The 21,242-nt window shown below is 39.1% G+C and overlaps 1 protein-coding gene across 10 annotated transcripts in view; it reads right to left on the reverse strand.

Annotated features, from left to right (window-relative positions):
* TNS1 (tensin 1) overlaps positions 1 to 21,242 on the reverse strand; it is a 461,328-nt gene that overhangs the window by 96,192 nt on the left and 343,894 nt on the right. For all 10 annotated transcript variants that reach the window (XM_073545363.1, XM_073545362.1, XM_073545371.1 and 7 more), the window contains one exon: positions 20,148 to 20,264. In XM_073545363.1, coding sequence (XP_073401464.1) covers positions 20,148 to 20,264 — 117 coding nt within the window. The remainder of the gene's footprint in view (positions 1 to 20,147; positions 20,265 to 21,242) is intronic.

Below are 21,242 nucleotides of genomic sequence, written 5' to 3' on the forward strand. Positions count from 1 at the left end.
TACCGCATTACTGCCATATAGACTGTACTTATATACCGCATTACTGCCATATAGACTGTACTTATATACCGCATTACTGCCATATAGACTATACTTATATACCGCATTACTGCCATATAGACTATACTTATATACCGCATTACTGCCATATAGACTATACTTATATACCGCATTACTTCCATATAGACTATACTTATATACCGCAGTACTGCCATATAGACTGTACTTATATACCACATTACTGCCATATAGACTGTACTTATATACCGCATTACTGCCATATAGACTACACTTATATACCGCATTACTGCCATATAGACTATACTTATATACCGCAGTACTGCCATATAGACTGTACTTATCAACTACATTACTGCCATGTAGACTGTACTTATATACCGCATTACTGCCATATAGACTGTACTTACATACCGCATTACTGCCATATAGACTGTACTTATATACCGCATTACTGCCATATAGACTGTACTTATATACCGCATTACTGCCATATAGACTGTACTTATATACCGTATTACTGGCATATAGACTATACTTATATACCGCATTACTGTAGACTGTACTTATATACCGCATTACTGCCATATAGAGGCTATACTTATACAGTGGGGCAAAAAAGTATTTAGTCAGTCAGCAATAGTGCAAGTTCCACCACTTAAAAAGATGAGAGGCGTCTGTAATTTACATCATAGGTAGACCTCAACTATGGGAGACAAACTGAGAAACAAAAATCCAGAAAATCACATTGTCTGTTTTTTTTTCATTTTATTTGCATATTATGGTGGAAAATAAGTATTTGGTCAGAAACAAAATTTAATCTCAATACTTTGTGATATATCCTTTGTTGGCAATGACAGAGGTCAAACGTTTTCTGTAAGTCTTCACAAGGTTGCCACACACTGTTGTTGGTATGTTGGCCCATTCCTCCATGCAGATCTCCTCTAGAGCAGTGATGTTTTTGGCTTTTCGCTTGGTAACACGGACTTTCAACTCCCTCCAAAGGTTTTCTATAGGGTTGAGATCTGGAGACTGGCTAGGCCACTCCAGGACCTTGAAATGCTTCTTACGAAGCCACTCCTTCGTTGCCCTGGCGGTGTGCTTTGGATCATTGTCATGTTGAAAGACCCAGCCACGTTTCATCATCAATGCCCTTGCTGATGGAAGGAGGTTTGAACTCAAAATCTCACGATACATGGCCCCATTCATTCTTTCATGTACCCGGATCAGTCGTCCTGGCCCCTTTGCAGAGAAACAGCCCCAAAGCATGATGTTTCCACCACCATGCTTTACAGTAGGTATGGTGTTTGATGGATGCAACTCAGTATTCTTTTTCCTCCAAACACGACAAGTTGTGTTTCTACCAAACAGTTCCAGTTTGGTTTCATCAGACCATAGGACATTCTCCCAAAACTCCTCTGGATCATCCAAATGCTCTCTAGCAAACTTCAGACGGGCCCGGACATGTACAGGCTTAAGCAGTGGGACACGTCTGGCACTGCAGGATCTGAGTCCATGGTGGCGTAGTGTGTTACTTATGGTAGGCCTTGTTACATTGGTCCCAGCTCTCTGCAGTTCATTCACTAGGTCCCCCCGCGTGGTTCTGGGATTTTTGCTCACCGTTCGTGTGATCATTCTGACCCCACGGGGTGGGATTTTGCATGGAGCACCAGATCGAGGGAAATTATCAGTGGTCTTGTATGTCTTCCATTTTCTAATTATTGCTCCCACAGTTGATTTCTTCACTCCAAGCTGGTTGGCTATTGCAGATTCAGTCTTCCCAGCCTGGTGCAGGGCTACAATTTTGTTTCTGGTGTCCTTTGACAGCTCTTTGGTCTTCACCATAGTGGAGTTTGGAGTCAGACTGTTTGAGGGTGTGCACAGGTGTCTTTTTATACTGATAACAAGTTTAAACAGGTGCCATTACTACAGGTAATGAGTGGAGGAAAGTGGAGACTCTTAAAGAAGAAGTTACAGGTCTGTGAGAGCCAGAAATCTTGATTGCTTGTTTCTGACCAAATACTTATTTTCCACCATAATATGCAAATAAAATGAAAAAAAACAGACAATGTGATTTTCTGGATTTTTTTTTCTCAGTTTGTCTCCCATAGTTGAGGTCTACCTATGATGTAAATTACAGACGCCTCTCATCTTTTTAAGTGGTGGAACTTGCACTATTGCTGACTGACTAAATACTTTTTTGCCCCACTGTATACCACATTACTGCCATATAGACTGTACTTATATACTGCATTACTGCCATATAGACTGTACTTATATACCGCATTACTGCCATATAGACTGTACTTATATACCGCATTACTGCCATATAGACTGCACTTATATACCGTATTACTGGCACATAGACTATACTTATATACCGCATTACTGTAGACTGTACTTATATAGCGCATTACTGCCATATAGACTATACTTATATACCGCATTACTTCCATATAGACTATACTTATATACAGCATTACTGCCATGTAGACTGTACATATATACCGCATTACTGCCATGTAGACTGTACTTATATACCACATTACTGCCATATAGACTATACTTATATACCGCATTACTGCCATATAGACTGTACTTATATACCGCATTACTGCCATATAGACTATACTTATATACCGCATTACTGCCATATAGACTGTACTTATATACCGCATTACTGCCATATAGACTGTACGTATATACCGCATTACTGCCATATAGACTATACTTATATACCGCATTACTGCCATATAGACTATACTTATATACCGCATTACTGCCATATAGACTATACTTATATACCGCATTACTTCCATATAGACTATACTTATATACCGCAGTACTGCCATATAGACTGTACTTATATACCACATTACTGCCATATAGACTGTACTTATATACCGCATTACTGCCATATAGACTACACTTACATACCGCATTACTGCCATATAGACTATACTTATATACCGCAGTACTGCCATATAGACTGTACTTATCAACCACATTACTGCCATGTAGACTGTACTTATATACCGCATTACTGCCATATAGACTGTACTTATATACAGCATTACTGCCATGTAGACTGTACATATATACCGCATTACTGCCATGTAGACTGTACTTATATACCACATTACTGCCATATAGACTATACTTATATACCGCATTACTGCCATATAGACTGTACTTATATAGCGCATTACTGCCATATAGACTATACTTATATACCGCATTACTGCCATGTAGACTGTACTTATATACCACATTACTGCCATGTAGACTGTACCTGTATACCACATTACTGCCATATAGACTATACTTATATATCGCATTACTTCCATATAGACTATACTTATATACCGCATTACTACCATATACACTGTACTTTTATACCGCACTACTGCCATATAGACTATACTTATATACTGCATTACTGCCATATAGACTATACTTATATACCGCATTACTGCCATATAGACTGTACTTATATACCGCATTACTGCCATATAGACTGTACTTATATACCGCATTACTGCCGTATAGACTGTACTTATATACCGCATTACTGCCGTATAGACTGTACTTATATACCACATTACTGCCATATAAACTGTACTTATATACCGCATTACTGCCATATAGACTGTACTTATATAGCGCATTACTGCCATATAGACTATACTTATATACCGCATTACTGCCATGTAGACTGTACTTTTATACCGCACTACTGCCATATAGACTATACTTATATACTGCATTACTGCCATATAGACTATACTTATATACCGCATTACTTCCATATAGACTATACTTATATACCGCATTACTACCATATACACTGTACTTTTATACCGCACTACTGCCATATAGACTATACTTATATACTGCATTACTGCCATATAGACTATACTTATATACCGCATTACTGCCATATAGACTGTACTTATATACCGCATTACTGCCATATAGACTGTACTTATATACCGCATTACTGCCGTATAGACTGTACTTATATACCGCATTACTGCCGTATAGACTGTACTTATATACCACATTACTGCCATATAGACTGTACTTATATACCTCATTACTGCCATATAGACTGTACTTATATACCGCATTACTGCCATATAGATTGTACTTATATACCGCATTACTGCCATATAGATTGTACTTATATACCGCATTACTGCCATATAGACTGTATTTATATACCGCATTACTGCCATATAGACTGTACTTATATACCACATTACTGCCATATAGACTATACTTATATACCGCATTACTGCCATATAGACTATACTTATATATCGCATTACTGCCATATAGACTTTACTTATATACCGCATTACTGCCATATAGACTATACTTATATACCGCATTACTGCCATATAGACTGTACTTATATACCGCATTACTGCCATATAGACTGTACTTATATACCGCATTACTGCCATATAGACTATACTTATATACCGCATTACTGCCATATAGACTATACTTATATACCGCATTACTGCCATATAGACTATACTTATATACCGCATTACTTCCATATAGACTATACTTATATACCGCAGTACTGCCATATAGACTGTACTTATATACCACATTACTGCCATATAGACTGTACTTATATACCGCATTACTGCCATATAGACTACACTTATATACCGCATTACTGCCATATAGACTATACTTATATACCGCAGTACTGCCATATAGACTGTACTTATCAACTACATTACTGCCATGTAGACTGTACTTATATACCGCATTACTGCCATATAGACTGTACTTACATACCGCATTACTGCCATATAGACTGTACTTATATACCGCATTACTGCCATATAGACTGTACTTATATACCGCATTACTGCCATATAGACTGTACTTATATACCGTATTACTGGCATATAGACTATACTTATATACCGCATTACTGTAGACTGTACTTATATACCGCATTACTGCCATATAGAGGCTATACTTATACAGTGGGGCAAAAAAGTATTTAGTCAGTCAGCAATAGTGCAAGTTCCACCACTTAAAAAGATGAGAGGCGTCTGTAATTTACATCATAGGTAGACCTCAACTATGGGAGACAAACTGAGAAACAAAAATCCAGAAAATCACATTGTCTGTTTTTTTTTCATTTTATTTGCATATTATGGTGGAAAATAAGTATTTGGTCAGAAACAAAATTTAAACTCAATACTTTGTGATATATCCTTTGTTGGCAATGACAGAGGTCAAACGTTTTCTGTAAGTCTTCACAAGGTTGCCACACACTGTTGTTGGTATGTTGGCCCATTCCTCCATGCAGATCTCCTCTAGAGCAGTGATGTTTTTGGCTTTTCGCTTGGTAACACGGACTTTCAACTCCCTCCAAAGGTTTTCTATAGGGTTGAGATCTGGAGACTGGCTAGGCCACTCCAGGACCTTGAAATGCTTCTTACGAAGCCACTCCTTCGTTGCCCTGGCGGTGTGCTTTGGATCATTGTCATGTTGAAAGACCCAGCCACGTTTCATCATCAATGCCCTTGCTGATGGAAGGAGGTTTGAACTCAAAATCTCACGATACATGGCCCCATTCATTCTTTCATGTACCCGGATCAGTCGTCCTGGCCCCTTTGCAGAGAAACAGCCCCAAAGCATGATGTTTCCACCACCATGCTTTACAGTAGGTATGGTGTTTGATGGATGCAACTCAGTATTCTTTTTCCTCCAAACACGACAAGTTGTGTTTCTACCAAACAGTTCCAGTTTGGTTTCATCAGACCATAGGACATTCTCCCAAAACTCCTCTGGATCATCCAAATGCTCTCTAGCAAACTTCAGACGGGCCCGGACATGTACAGGCTTAAGCAGTGGGACACGTCTGGCACTGCAGGATCTGAGTCCATGGTGGAGTAGTGTGTTACTTATGGTAGGCCTTGTTACATTGGTCCCAGCTCTCTGCAGTTCATTCACTAGGTCCCCCCGCGTGGTTCTGGGATTTTTGCTCACCGTTCGTGTGATCATTCTGACCCCACGGGGTGGGATTTTGCATGGAGCACCAGATCGAGGGAAATTATCAGTGGTCTTGTATGTCTTCCATTTTCTAATTATTGCTCCCACAGTTGATTTCTTCACTCCAAGCTGGTTGGCTATTGCAGATTCAGTCTTCCCAGCCTGGTGCAGGGCTACAATTTTGTTTCTGGTGTCCTTTGACAGCTCTTTGGTCTTCACCATAGTGGAGTTTGGAGTCAGACTGTTTGAGGGTGTGCACAGGTGTCTTTTTATACTGATAACAAGTTTAAACAGGTGCCATTACTACAGGTAATGAGTGGAGGAAAGTGGAGACTCTTAAAGAAGAAGTTACAGGTCTGTGAGAGCCAGAAATCTTGATTGCTTGTTTCTGACCAAATACTTATTTTCCACCATAATATGCAAATAAAATGAAAAAAAACAGACAATGTGATTTTCTGGATTTTTTTTTCTCAGTTTGTCTCCCATAGTTGAGGTCTACCTATGATGTAAATTACAGACGCCTCTCATCTTTTTAAGTGGTGGAACTTGCACTATTGCTGACTGACTAAATACTTTTTTGCCCCACTGTATACCACATTACTGCCATATAGACTGTACTTATATACTGCATTACTGCCATATAGACTGTACTTATATACCGCATTACTGCCATATAGACTGTACTTATATACCGCATTACTGCCATATAGACTGCACTTATATACCGTATTACTGGCACATAGACTATACTTATATACCGCATTACTGTAGACTGTACTTATATAGCGCATTACTGCCATATAGACTATACTTATATACCGAATTACTTCCATATAGACTATACTTCCATACAGCATTACTGCCATGTAGACTGTACATATATACCGCATTACTGCCATGTAGACTGTACTTATATACCACATTACTGCCATATAGACTATACTTATATACCGCATTACTGCCATATAGACTGTACTTATATACCGCATTACTGCCATATAGACTATACTTATATACCGCATTACTGCCATATAGACTGTACTTATATACCGCATTACTGCCATATAGACTGTACTTATATACCGCATTACTGCCATATAGACTATACTTATATACCGCATTACTGCCATATAGACTATACTTATATACCGCATTACTGCCATATAGACTATACTTATATACCGCATTACTTCCATATAGACTATACTTATATACCGCAGTACTGCCATATAGACTGTACTTATATACCACATTACTGCCATATAGACTGTACTTATATACCGCATTACTGCCATATAGACTACACTTACATACCGCATTACTGCCATATAGACTATACTTATATACCGCAGTACTGCCATATAGACTGTACTTATCAACCACATTACTGCCATGTAGACTGTACTTATATACCGCATTACTGCCATATAGACTGTACTTATATACAGCATTACTGCCATGTAGACTGTACATATATACCGCATTACTGCCATGTAGACTGTACTTATATACCACATTACTGCCATATAGACTATACTTATATACCGCATTACTGCCATATAGACTGTACTTATATAGCGCATTACTGCCATATAGACTATACTTATATACCGCATTACTGCCATGTAGACTGTACTTATATACCACATTACTGCCATGTAGACTGTACTTGTATACCACATTACTGCCATATAGACTATACTTATATATCGCATTACTTCCATATAGACTATACTTATATACAGCATTACTGCCATGTAGACTGTACATATATACCGCATTACTGCCATGTAGACTGTACTTATATACCGCAGTACTGCCATATAGACTGTACTTATATACCACATTACTGCCATATAGACTATACTTATATACCGCATTACTTCCATATAGACTGTACTTATATACCGCAGTGGAGAGCTTTGTGGGTGAGAACAAGTACTTTGAATTGTACCCTGTAATGAATTGGCAGCCAGGGTAACGACTGGCGAAGAGCGGACGCGTCTGAGTAACGATTAGCCAGATGGACAACCCTGGCTGCTGCATTAAGGATAGACTGGAGAGGGGAGAGTCGAGTGAGAGGGAGGCCAATTAATAGAGCATTACAGTAGTCCAGGCGGGAGTGGATCAGGGCGACAGTGAGAGTTTTTGTTATATATACCGCATTACTGCCATATAGACTGTACTTATATACCGCATTACTGCCATATAGACTGTACTTATATGCCGCATTACTACCATATAGACTGTACTTTTTTACAGCACTACTGCCATATAGACTATACTTATATACCGCATTACTGCCATATGGACTGTACTTATATACCGCATTACTGCCATATAGACTATACTTATATACCACATTACTGCCATATGGACTGTACTTATATACCGCATTACTGCCATATAGATTGTACTTATATACCGCATTACTGCCATATAGACTGTATTTATATACCGTATTACTGCCATATAGACTATACTTATATACCGCATTACTGCCATATAGACTATACTTATATACCGCATTACTGTAGACTGTACTTATATACCGCATTACTGCCATATAGACTATACTTATATACCGCATTACTGCCATATAGACTGTACTTATATACCGCATTACTGCCATATAGACTGTACTTATATACCGCATTACTGCCGTATAGACTGTACTTATATACCACATTACTGCCATATAGACTGTACTTATATACCTCATTACTGCCATATAGACTGTACTTATATACCGCATTACTGCCATATAGATTGTACTTATATACCGCATTACTGCCATATAGACTGTATTTATATACCGCATTACTGCCATATAGACTGTACTTATATACCACATTACTGCCATATAGACTATACTTATATACCGCATTACTGCCATATAGACTATACTTATATATTGCATTACTGCCATATAGACTTTACTTATATACCGCATTACTGCCATATAGACTATACTTATATACCGCATTACTGCCATATAGACTGTACTTATATACCGCATTACTGCCATATAGACTGTACTTATATACCGCATTACTGCCATATAGACTATACTTATATACCGCATTACTGCCATATAGACTATACTTATATACCGCATTACTGCCATATAGACTATACTTATATACCGCATTACTTCCATATAGACTATACTTATATACCGCAGTACTGCCATATAGACTGTACTTATATACCACATTACTGCCATATAGACTGTACTTATATACCGCATTACTGCCATATAGACTACACTTATATACCGCATTACTGCCATATAGACTATACTTATATACCGCAGTACTGCCATATAGACTGTACTTATCAACTACATTACTGCCATGTAGACTGTACTTATATACCGCATTACTGCCATATAGACTGTACTTACATACCGCATTACTGCCATATAGACTGTACTTATATACCGCATTACTGCCATATAGACTGTACTTATATACCGCATTACTGCCATATAGACTGTACTTATATACCGTATTACTGGCATATAGACTATACTTATATACCGCATTACTGTAGACTGTACTTATATACCGCATTACTGCCATATAGAGGCTATACTTATATACCACATTACTGCCATATAGACTGTACTTATATACTGCATTACTGCCATATAGACTGTACTTATATACCGCATTACTGCCATATAGACTGTACTTATATACCGCATTACTGCCATATAGACTGTACTTATATACCGTATTACTGGCACATAGACTATACTTATATACCGCATTACTGTAGACTGTACTTATATAGCGCATTACTGCCATATAGACTATACTTATATACCGCATTACTTCCATATAGACTATACTTATATACAGCATTACTGCCATGTAGACTGTACATATATACCGCATTACTGCCATGTAGACTGTACTTATATACCACATTACTGCCATATAGACTATACTTATATACCGCATTACTGCCATATAGACTATACTTATATATCGCATTACTGCCATATAGACTGTACTTATATACCGCATTACTGCCATATAGACTATACTTATATACCGCATTACTGCCATATAGACTGTACTTATATACCGCATTACTGCCATATAGACTGTACTTATATACCGCATTACTGCCATATAGACTATACTTATATACCGCATTACTGCCATATAGACTATACTTATATACCGCATTACTGCCATATAGACTATACTTATATACCGCATTACTTCCATATAGACTATACTTATATACCGCAGTACTGCCATATAGACTGTACTTATATACCACATTACTGCCATATAGACTGTACTTATATACCGCATTACTGCCATATAGACTGTACTTATATACCGCATTACTGCCATATAGACTACACTTATATACCGCATTACTGCCATATAGACTATACTTATATACCGCAGTACTGCCATATAGACTGTACTTATCAACCACATTACTGCCATGTAGACTGTACTTATATACCGCATTACTGCCATATAGACTGTACTTATATACAGCATTACTGCCATGTAGACTGTACATATATACCGCATTACTGCCATGTAGACTGTACTTATATACCACATTACTGCCATATAGACTATACTTATATACCGCATTACTGCCATATAGACTGTACTTATATAGCGCATTACTGCCATATAGACTATACTTACACTCACTGGCCACTTTATTAGGTACACCATGCTAGTAAGGGGTTGGACCCCCTTTTGCCTTCAGAACTGCCTCAATTCTTCGTGGCAGAGATTCAACAAGGTGCTGGAAGCATTCCTCAGAGATTTTGGACCATATTGACATGATGGCATCACACAGTTGGCGCAGATTTGTCGGCTGCACATCCCTGATGCGAATCTCCCGTTCCACCACATCCCAAAGATGCTCTATTGGATTGAGATCTGGTGACTGAGGAGGCCATTTGAGTACAGTAAACTCATTGTCATGTTCAAGAAACCAATCTGAGATGATTCGAGCTTTATGACATGGCGCATTATCCTGCTGAAAGTAGCCATCAGATGTTGGGTACATTGTGGTCATAAAGGGATGGACATGGTCAGCAACAATACTCAGGTAGGCTGTGGCGTTGCAACGATGCTCAATTGGTACCAAGGGGCCCAAAGAGTGCCCAGAAAAAATTCCCCACACCATGACACTACCACCACCAGCCTGAACCGTTGATACAAGGCAGGATAGATCCATGCTTTCATGTTGTTTACGCCAAATTCTGACCCTACCATCCGAATGTCGCAGCAGAAATCGAGACTCATCAGACCAGGCAACGTTTTTCCAATCTTCTACTGTCCAATTTCGATGAGCTTGTGCAAATTGTAGCCTCAGTTTCCTGTTCTTAGCTGAGAGGAGTGGTACCCAGTGTGGTCTTCTGCTGCTGTAGCCCATCTGCCTCAAAGTTCGACGCACTGTGCGTTCAGAGATGCTCTTCTGCCTACCTTGGTTGTAACGGGTGGCAATTTGAGTCACTGTTGCCTTTCTATCAGCTCGAACCAGTATGCCCATTCTCCTCTGACCTCTGGCATCAACATGGCATTTCCGGCCACAGAACTGCCGCTCACTGGATTTTTTTTCTTTTTCCGACCATTCTCTGTAAACCCTAGAGATGGTTGTGCGTGAAAATCCCAGTAGATCAGCAGTTTCTGAAATTCTCAGACCAGCCCTTCTGGCACCAACAATCATGCCACGTTCAAAGGCACTCAAATCACCTTTCTTCCCCATACTGATGCTCGGTTTGAACTGCAGGAGATTGTCTTGACCATGTCTACATGCCTAAATGCACTGAGTTGCCGCCATGTGATTGGCTGATTAGAAATTAAGTCTTAACACACAGTTGGACAGGTGTACCTAATAAAGTGGCCAGTGAGTGTATATACCGCATTACTGCCATGTAGACTGTACTTATATACCACATTACTGCCATGTAGACTGTACTTGTATACCACATTACTTCCATATAGACTATACTTATATACAGCATTACTGCCATGTAGACTGTACATATATACCGCATTACTGCCATGTAGACTGTACTTATATACCGCAGTACTGCCATATAGACTGTACTTATATACCACATTACTGCCATATAGACTATACTTATATACCGCATTACTTCCATATAGACTGTACTTATATACCGCAGTGGAGAGCTTTGTGGGTGAGAACAAGTACTTTGAATTGTACCCTGTAATGAATTGGCAGCCAGGGTAACGACTGGCGAAGAGCGGACGCGTCTGAGTAACGATTAGCCAGATGGACAACCCTGGCTGCTGCATTAAGGATAGACTGGAGAGGGGAGAGTCGAGTGAGAGGGAGGCCAATTAATAGAGCATTACAGTAGTCCAGGCGGGAGTGGATCAGGGCGACAGTGAGAGTTTTTGTTATATATACCGCATTACTGCCATATAGACTGTACTTATATGCCGCATTACTACCATATAGACTGTACTTTTTTACAGCACTACTGCCATATAGACTATACTTATATACCGCATTACTGCCATATGGACTGTACTTATATACCGCATTACTGCCATATAGACTATACTTATATACCACATTACTGCCATATGGACTGTACTTATATACCGCATTACTGCCATATAGATTGTACTTATATACCGCATTACTGCCATATAGACTGTATTTATATACCGTATTACTGCCATATAGACTATACTTATATACCGCATTACTGCCATATAGACTATACTTATATACCGCATTACTGTAGACTGTACTTATATACCGCATTACTGCCATATAGACTATACTTATATACCGCAGTACTGCCATATAGACTATACTTATATACCGCAGTACTGCCATATAGACTGTACTTATATACCGCATTACTGCCATATAGACTGTACTTATATACCGCATTACTGCCATATAGACTGTACTTATATACCGCATTACTGCCATATGGACTGTACTTATATACCGCATTAATGCCATATAGACTGTACTTCTATACCGCACTACTTCCATATAGACTGTACTTATATACCGCATTACTGTAGACTGTACTTATATACCGCATTACTGCCATATAGACTGTACTTATATGCCGCATTACTTCCATATAGACTGTACTTATATACCGCATTACTGTAGACTGTACTTATATACCGCATTACTGCCATATAGACTGTACTTATATATCGCATTACTGCCATATAGACTGTACTTATATACCGCATTACTGTAGACTGTACTTATATACCGCATTACTGCCATATAGACTGTACTTATATACCGCATTACTGCCATATAGACTGTACTTATATACCGCATTACTGCCATATGGACTGTACTTATATGCCGCATTACTGCCATATAGACTATACTTATATACCGCATTACTGCCATATGGACTGTACTTATATACCGCATTACTGCCATATAGACTATACTTCTATACCGCATTACTGCCATGTAGACTGTACTTATATATCGCATTACTGCCATGTAGACTGTACTTATATATCACATTTCTGCCTTATAGACTATACTTATATACCGCATTACTGCCATATAGACTATACTTATATACCGCAGTACTGCCATATAGACTGTACTTATATACCGCATTACTGCCATATAGACTGTACTTATATACCGCATTACTGCCATATGGACTGTACTTATATACCGCATTACTGCCATATGGACTGTACTTATATACCGCATTAATGCCATATAGACTGTACTTCTATACCGCACTACTTCCATATAGACTGTACTTATATACCGCATTACTGCCATATAGACTATACTTATATACTGCATTACTGCCATATAGACTATACTTATATACCGCAGTACTGCCATGTAGACTATACTTATATACCGCAGTACTGCCATATAGACTGTACTTATATACCGCAGTACTGCCATGTAGACTGTACTTATATACCGCATTACTGCCATATAGACTATACTTATATACCGCATTACTGCCATATAGACTATACTTATATACCGCAGTACTACCATATAGACTGTACTTATATACCGCATTACTGCCATATAGACTGTACTTATACCGCATTACTGCCATATAGACTATACTTATATACCGCATTACTGCCATATAGACTGTACTTATATAGCGCATTACTGCCATATAGGCTATACTTATATACCGCATTACTTCCATATAGACTATACTTATATACCGCATTACTGCCATGTAGACTGTACTTATATACCGCATTACTGCCATGTAGACTGTACTTATATACCACATTACTGCCATATAGACTATACTTATATACCGCAGTACTGCCATATAGACTGTACTTATATACCACATTACTGCCATGTAGACTGTACTTATATACCGCATTACTGCCATATAGACTATACTTATATACCGCATTACTGCCATATAGACTGTACTTATATAGCGCATTACTGCCATATAGACTATACTTATATACCGCATTACTTCCATATAGACTATACTTATATACAGCATTACTGCCATGTAGACTGTACATATATACCGCATTACTGCCATGTAGACTGTACTTATATACCACATTACTGCCATATAGACTATACTTATATACCGCATTACTGCCATATAGACTGTACTTATATAGCGCATTACTGCCATGTAGACTGTACTTATATAGTGCATTACTGCCATATAGACTATACTTATATACCGCATTACTGCCATATAGACTATACTTATATACCGCAGTACTGCCATATAGACTGTACTTATATACCGCAGTACTGCCATGTAGACTGTACTTATATACCGCATTACTGCCATATAGACTATACTTATATACCGCATTACTGCCATATAGACTATACTTATATACCGCAGTACTGCCATATAGACTGTACTTATATACCGCATTACTGCCATATAGACTGTACTTATATACCGCATTACTGCCATATAGACTGTACTTATACCGCATTACTGCCATATAGACTATACTTATATACCGCATTACTGCCATATGGACTGTACTTATATACCGCATTACTGCCATATAGACTATACTTCTATACCGCATTACTGCCATGTAGACTGTACTTATATATCGCATTACTGCCATGTAGACTGTACTTATATACCGCATTACTGCCATGTAGACTGTACTTATATAGCGCATTACTGCCATATAGACTATACTTATATACCGCATTACTGCCATATAGACTATACTTATATACCGCAGTACTGCCATATAGACTGTACTTATATACCGCAGTACTGCCATGTAGACTGTACTTATATACCGCATTACTGCCATATAGACTATACTTATATACCGCATTACTGCCATATAGACTATACTTATATACCGCAGTACTGCCATATAGACTGTACTTATATACCGCATTACTGCCATATAGACTGTACTTATATACCGCATTACTGCCATATAGACTGTACTTATACCGCATTACTGCCATATAGACTATACTTATATACCGCATTACTGCCATATGGACTGTACTTATATACCGCATTACTGCCATATAGACTATACTTCTATACCGCATTACTGCCATGTAGACTGTACTTATATATCGCATTACTGCCATGTAGACTGTACTTATATATCACATTTCTGCCTTATAGACTATACTTATATACCGCATTACTGCCATATAGACTATACTTATATACCGCAGTACTGCCATATAGACTGTACTTATATACCGCATTACTGCCATATAGACTGTACTTATATACCGCATTACTGCCATATAGACTGTACTTATATACCGCATTACTGCCATATGGACTGTACTTATATACCGCATTACTGCCATATAGACTATACTTATATACCGCAGTTCTGCCATATAGACTGTACTTATAGACCGCATTACTGCCATATAGACTATATGCACTATTGCAGTATAAGAGTATAGTCTATTTGACAGTAATACAGATGAAGTGTCACAGATCCAATGATTGCATATATATGGCTTTATACAGTGGTTCCTCACTCTTTGGTATGATGGCATCTTGCACCTGTTCACTCTCGCTTCAGTCAGGTAGCAGGTGCTGGTCACTTTTTGCTTCTTTGTAGATAGATTTATAATTTTACATTATTGATGCATTGACATGATATCACTAGGGGAGTCCTGATAAACAGCAGATTATAATCTTCAGGCCGGATCCCACACAGTTGTCTCTTCAGATCCTCCTTTTGCCGCTGATGAATAACACAAGAAGCCATCCGTCAGCTCTGAGTATTTTTACACTTCCACCGTCCAAGTGCTGCACTCGCTGCAGAGAGTTAACACTTCTCTGGCAGAACATAAGAGTGTTGTATACACAATCTGGACCCAAAACTCATATATACACAAGAATATATATCGGTACTGAAGGAACATTTGTACTGCAGATGAGACAAGCTGAAAAAGGATATACAGAATGGATGTAATTGTAGCAAACCCTCAGAAGCGAGATGCATTAGGGCAGGATCAGTTTTAGCCTCAGGAAATAAGCAGGAATGTTTTCCCAACTACTGACAGCAAACAGAGATGCTGAAAACATGGATAGGAATGATGATGAGCTTAAATAGAAAGTAGATAAGAAAGTTACTGAACTTTTCATTCCACAAATATTAAGCTTTACTCACATAAAACCAGAAACCACTTGTTGTCTAGGGATGATCTATCCTATGACTCTGTTCATCCTGTTCTTCCTGGTTCATAGCTATGACAGGGACAGTAACACACAGAAGAGGAGAGCGGGAGTAACAGTTATGTAACACCCTTGTTTTCAGGATATGTAACGTGCAGTCAGTGTTATTAAGTAACATATACACGTAGGAACCCCTCATATAGTAACAAGTTCACGGTCACAAATTCTGTCTGAGATGAGGGTAGGAATTCACAGTGGATGCCAAACGAGAATGGAAACTATCACAGGATTCTCATGGATCAGTCCCACCCTTTTCGCTTTGTTCTGTGACTCTAAAACTTCTCTTTAAAAAAAGTCTATAACCTGAAAAGAAGTTAAAATAAATGTACTGCTCTATATCACTCCTGGTGGCCACGTCTAATACTACAGCCTCTGAAAATTGCTATTTTGACCATTTGTGGGGTCATTTTTGGGGGAATGCCAGTGACCACACTGGCAACAGCAGCTTGCACTCCACCATAAGTACCAAATACATTCCTCTAATGTAAAAACAAACTGCACAAACCACGACAAGCAAATCGTAAGATGCCAAAAGTTAACCCGTCTCTCACTTAAAGGTGTCAGCTTCCTCCTCTTTTAATTTGGATCCTCTGCCGCCAAATTGTGCTGCCTCCTGACACCCATAAATCAGAGACTGACACCTGTCTGCCGCATGACAGCTCATGAAAAACGAAACCTTTCTTATTTGTGACCAGCAGAAAACATGCAAACAAATGCATGGGGCTGGGGTGAAGCAGGTGGACTGAATGCCCCGTTGTACCCCCAATACATTAATCATCCCTCTAGATTGACATTTGCATCAAAACAGCACTAGAAGCACATGATCTCTGCATACTGACAGTGAATAGGTACATTCTTGTTTGTACCCAGAATAGGAAAACCGCCCTAAAACTTGGCTTGACTTGGCTCATCATGTGGACACTATCCAGTGCTGGAACATAACTTGTGATTGCACCACGCCTGACACAGCAAAACACACAAACCATAGAAAATATCCAAGATAGAAGACATTATCCCAACAAAACCCTAGAAATGAATGCAAATGAACAAATCACACATAACTAGTTGCTTCACAGCTGAGGGGTTGTTACAATGCAATATAGTAATATTCCAGAAACAAAAAACATCCACAAAGTCTCTCCTGTCCTTATAGTTTGATGGAATCTATCAGTAGATCATGTATCAAGTATGAGATGGAGGACTCAACAGACTGGATACAATTGTAACCAACACTTTGAGTATTAGGTCTGCACAGGATTTCATCCTCTAGGTAAAAAAACAATAATGTTCTCCTTCAATGAACACAAGCAGAGATCTAGACCATGGTGAGATTTTGTTGCATGATGAAGAGCTGTATTATTGTATTTACTAAACATAACAGAGCAGTGATACATTGTATTCTGATACAATGGTGTCATATCAACGGAGGAACTCAATCACTCCCTGCACACTATCATACAGGAGCACAGACTATTCTAATGATCCCTTCTTGATTACTTGCAAAGATCTGCACCCCAAGGTGCCAGGGAGTTCACCTTGCCTTGTAGTGATCTGTGGGATGCCTTGAGTTGTGACCTGCACACATTTCCTGTGTCACCAGTGGACACACAGCTGTTGTGACCTGCACACATTTCCTGTGTCACCAGTGGACACACAGCTGTTGTGACCTGCACACATTTCCTGTGTCACTAGTGGACACACAGCTGCTAAGACTTGCACACATTGCCTGCGTCACTAGTGGATCCCCAGCAGCTGTGACCTGCACACATTTCCTGTGTCACCAGTGGACACACAGCTGCTGTGACTTGCACACATTGCCTGCGTCACTAGTGGACCCCCAGCAGCTGTGACCTGCACACATTTCCTGTGTCACCAGTGGACACACAGCTGCTGTGACCTGCGCACATTGCCTGTGTCACCAGTGGACACACAGCTGCTGTGACCTGCGCACATTGCCTGTGTCACCAGTGGACACACAGCTGCAGTGACTTGCACAGATTGTCTGCATCACTAGTGGACATATAGCTGCTGTGACTTGCACACATTGCCTGTGTCACCAGTGGACCCCCAGCTGCTGTGACTTGCACACATTGCCTGTGTCACCAGTGGACCCCCAGCTGCTGTGACCTGCACACATTGCCTGTGTCACCAGTGGACACAGCTGCTGTGACCTGCACACATTTCCTGTGTCACCAGTGGACCCCCAGCTGCTGTGACCTGCGCACATTGTCTGTGTCACCAGTGGACACACAGCTGCTTTGACAGGCAGGACTCTTTCATCTTGCCCTCTGCTGTGTGAGCAACTCTCTGATTTTACTACCCACCCACTCCCTTGCAATAGTCGCCTAAAGGCTTGCATTCATTTTAACCCTGGGTTTGCTGGAAAGGTGAAATATAGATGCTAATATTATTAGTTTTCCATCTTTCAGTAAGGATGCTGGGAAGAAGATGTCAGTCAGAACTTAAGAGTAATGTATATCAACCAGTCATGTCTCTATGAGTCAGCTGTTGTCATTATTACACTTCTCACATGCTTTATAATCAATCACTAAATCCTGCAAGTGAAACATGTTTCATCTGGAAAACCACACGACCATTACGATCGTCCATGTGAAATTGCAGCTCCTTCTCTGTAAGGTTATGGAAAGACTGCAGCGTTACCGGGCTGCAGTATGATCGCTGTGTGTGACTCCTGGTTAAACGCATTGTCTAATGGAATCTGAGGTTCTCAGAAAATCATCTGAGACACAACTTGCTGCTCTGTACTTTCTACCATACTTTATACTACAGCTGTGCTCCATTAAGGCACATCTACATAAGCAGAGACTAAAGCTTATGTAACAAACGATCATCTGTTGAAGTGTGAAGTCATCTGAACTCCATCCCCTTCTGCAATGAAGGCTCAATCTACTGCACAGACTAAGAGGGTGTGAAGCTGTATGAAATCGGCCTCTCATATCAATAGATAATAAAGCTGAGACTTTGCCCCTTGTCCTATGCTTTACACTGCAGTACTGCTCTATTAAAGCACATCTGTGGTCAAATATCAGAGCTTAGAAGTTTTCTCTCTAATTGTCTGAACTCCACCTCCCAGAGACTAAACATGCTGCTCTGTCAAGTCTCCCATGCTTTACACTGCAGCGCTTTGATTTCTCTTTCCCATTCTGAGAGCCATCTCCTGCTTGTATCGCTGTTCTGTCCCCTCTCGTACATTTAACATTCTGCATCTTCAGATAGGCTGCAGTGTACGGGTGCAAAGAGATGATCATCTCAAGAAAGGACAGAATGATAAGAAACTACAAAAGAGGCTTGAGATAGAAAGGCTGATTCATATTACAGGGAAAGTCCGAGCCATGATGGCAGCACCCACCTTCCAGACTGTCCTCTCTGTGCGCATTGAAGTTGTCATAAGAGTCCCATCGGATCAGAGGATCAGAGGTGTTATAATCAACGGAGACGCTCGGGCCGTTCTCCAAATGTTCCATCCCTGGAAAAACAAATATCAAATCACAATAACACATAAATATACATCGCATATGATACACCTGTCCTGTACATACAAGTACCTGTAAATATAAAGACTACAGGACAACTATAGAAGAGTATACAGTGTGTAACGCTTATTATAATACACATATTCTTGTACATAGGGGGCAGTATTATAGTAGTTATATTCTTGTACATAGGAGCAGTATTATAGTAGTTATATTCTTGTACATAGGGGCAGTATTATAGTAGTTATATTCTTGTACATAGGAGGCAGTATTATAGTAGTTATATTCTTGTACATAGGGGGCAGTATTATAATAGTTATATTCTTGTACATAGGGGGCAGTATTATAGTAGTTATATTCTTGTACATAGGGGCAGTATTATAGTAGTTATATTCTTGTATACAGGGAGCAGTATTATAGTAGTTATATTCTTGTACATAGGGGCAGTATTATAGTAGTTATATTCTTGTACATAGGGGGCAGTATTATAGTAGTTATATTCTTGTACATAGGGGCAGTGTTATAGTAGTTATATTCTTGTACATAGGAGCAGGATTATAGTAGTTATATTCTTGTACATAGGGGGCAGTATTATAGTAGTTATATTCTTGTACATAGGGGCAGTATTATAGTTATATTCTTGTACATAGGGGCAGTATTACAGTAGTTATATTCTTGTACATAGGGGGCAGTATTATAGTAGTTATATTCTTGTACATAGGAGCAGTATTATAGTAGTTATATTCTTGTATATAGGGAGCAGTATTATAGTAGTTATATTCTTGTACATAGGGGCAGTATTATAGTAGTTATATTTATTCTTGTACATAGGGGGCAGTATTATAGTAGTTATATTCTTGTACATAGGGACAGTATTATAGTAGTTATAGTCTTGTACATAGGAGCAGTATTACAGTAGTTATATTCTTGTACATAGGGGGCAGTATTATAGTAGTTATATTCTTGTACAT

This window comes from Dendrobates tinctorius, unplaced genomic scaffold (genome assembly GCF_039654945.1).
Source record: "Dendrobates tinctorius isolate UK_male_01 unplaced genomic scaffold, ASM3965494v1 ptg000143l, whole genome shotgun sequence".
In the NCBI taxonomy this organism is placed as follows: Eukaryota; Metazoa; Chordata; class Amphibia; order Anura; family Dendrobatidae; genus Dendrobates; species Dendrobates tinctorius.